The 1,945-nt window shown below is 40.1% G+C and overlaps 1 protein-coding gene across 1 annotated transcript; it reads right to left on the bottom strand.

The window, feature by feature from the left end:
• Positions 1-754: 754 nt before the first annotated feature.
• On the bottom strand, positions 755-1,342 carry LOC143018742 (uncharacterized). The gene has a single exon (XM_076174325.1). The coding sequence runs from the start codon at positions 1,340-1,342 to the stop codon at positions 755-757; it is 588 nt and encodes a 195-aa protein (XP_076030440.1).
• Between the last annotated feature and the right edge of the window lie 603 nt (positions 1,343-1,945).

The raw sequence follows: 1,945 nt of genomic DNA, 5'->3' as shown, positions 1-1,945 counted from the left end.
AAACATTCATTAAACACTGACGAGAACTCATCGTCTGAGATAGATACCTTATCCCTCATGGAAGAGTTCAACCTTCAATTCGCCCCAGTCTCACAAGTGTTATCCACCCACACATCCACATCAAAGTTTTCTGCAAAGTTCACGGGACCCTTTCGCGTTCTTGACTTTCTGCCAAATAATAAATTCAAAGCTCTCAGTTTGCTAAATTAAACAGAGACAGTCCTACACAAAGATAATGTCAAACTTGTTCCGCGTGGTCTCAACCTCCAACAACCACTCAGCCACAAGATTCCCCTGCCTCCTCCCTACCAACTCCTCCTACTCCCTTGCCAAGATATAGCTTACGCTAAAGAGCCACGATGTAAGGGAATATAATTTAGAGAATGGAATTGTATCTACTTCAACATGTATTCCTACTACTTCATCACGTATTCTCTCTATTTTCAATGTCTTACATTTAAGGATGAATTACTAATGTCTCTCTACGAGTATGTCGGTGTGGTCACCGTCAGGTAGCGGATCCGAGCCAGCTGTTGCAGTCACGACCAGTGGCGGATTAAGGCTCTTGTGGCCCTAAGGCAAATTTCAAGACTTTTTTAAAATATGGCCTGAACTAATGATAAAATTTATATTATTGTACAATAATACCAAATATCCATTAGTAAACATTTATTTCTAAACAAAACCTTATCAATTTTACATAATTTATGTTAAGGTAAGGTACTACTCCATACATGTGTTTTTGTATACATTATTAAATTTTTACTTTTCTTGCTTTGACAGTAGCAAACTCATCAATCATAGAACTGAAGTCAATTTCGGATAGCAAATCTTTTTCAACGCACAGAAGTGCCGACACACCAAGGCGGTGCTGATTCATTGTGGATCGCTTTACATCCTTTATTCGAGTAAGCTGGGAAAATGACCGTTCACCAGAGCAATTAGTAGCCATCAGTGACAAGTAAATTCGCGAAGCCACTTCAGTGTTTGGAAATACAGTTGAAATTCCAGTTTTGTGCATTAATTTGAACATATGTTGAGCAATACCTGTTGGCGCTTCTTTGCTACATTTCTTCTCTGTCTGTTTCTTATACCAACAGATAAACTGACAGAATTCTGAATAGAAGTCAGAGGAAAGATCACTTGCATACACACCAACAAGTCTTTCAATTGCAGCCACAATATCATCATCAGACATTGATTCAAACTCAGTCAGAACACCAAACTGCTGCTGCATGGTTGAATATGCTTCAATGCGTTTTTTCAAAGCACTGTTCAGTTGATCGATGATGACATTAAAAGTGTTAACTTTAAATTTCTGCTTTCCTGTCATACTTTCCATAGCATCTGTAGCACTTCCTTCACTAATATGCTTCTTGCGTTTAGGTATTCGGCGTGTTTAACACGGACAAGGACATACATGTAGAATATGTAAACAACGTCAAAAGAAATGTCTGTTGTTCTGATTATTAGTGGTGGGCAGCTACCGGTAAAGTTACCGGCTTTATCGGTAACAACCTTAACGGTAGCTTACCGGCAAAAATTCTGCTACCGTTAAGGCTCCGTTAACCGATAAGCTACCATAACACTCGGAGAGCGGTAAGCACGTCTCGGCTTGGTGGTACTGAGTGACGGTACTGACGGTAGTGGTGGGCAGCTACTGGTAGTTACGGGTTTTATCGGTAACAACCTTGACGGTAGCTTACCGGTAGAAAATTCTGCTACCGTTAAGGCTCCGTTAACCGATAAGCTATACCATAACACTCAGAGAGCGGTAAGCACGTCTCGGCTTGGTGGTACTGAGTGACGGTACTGACGGGCCCAGTGTACCGCTAATTTTACCAGTTAAACTTTTACCATTAAGCAAGTATGTACCGCTAAGGTCTCGGTAATTTTTTACAATTAAAAACGTTTTTTCGGCATTTTTGTTAATTTCTCAATAGAA

The sequence above is a fragment of the Oratosquilla oratoria genome, chromosome 35 (assembly GCF_046742065.1).
Source record: "Oratosquilla oratoria isolate Oo_2021 chromosome 35, ASM4674206v1, whole genome shotgun sequence".
NCBI lineage: Eukaryota > Metazoa > Arthropoda > Malacostraca > Stomatopoda > Squillidae > Oratosquilla > Oratosquilla oratoria.
Note: the sequence above shows the minus strand (reverse complement) of the source record. Positions and strands in the feature narration are given on the sequence as shown.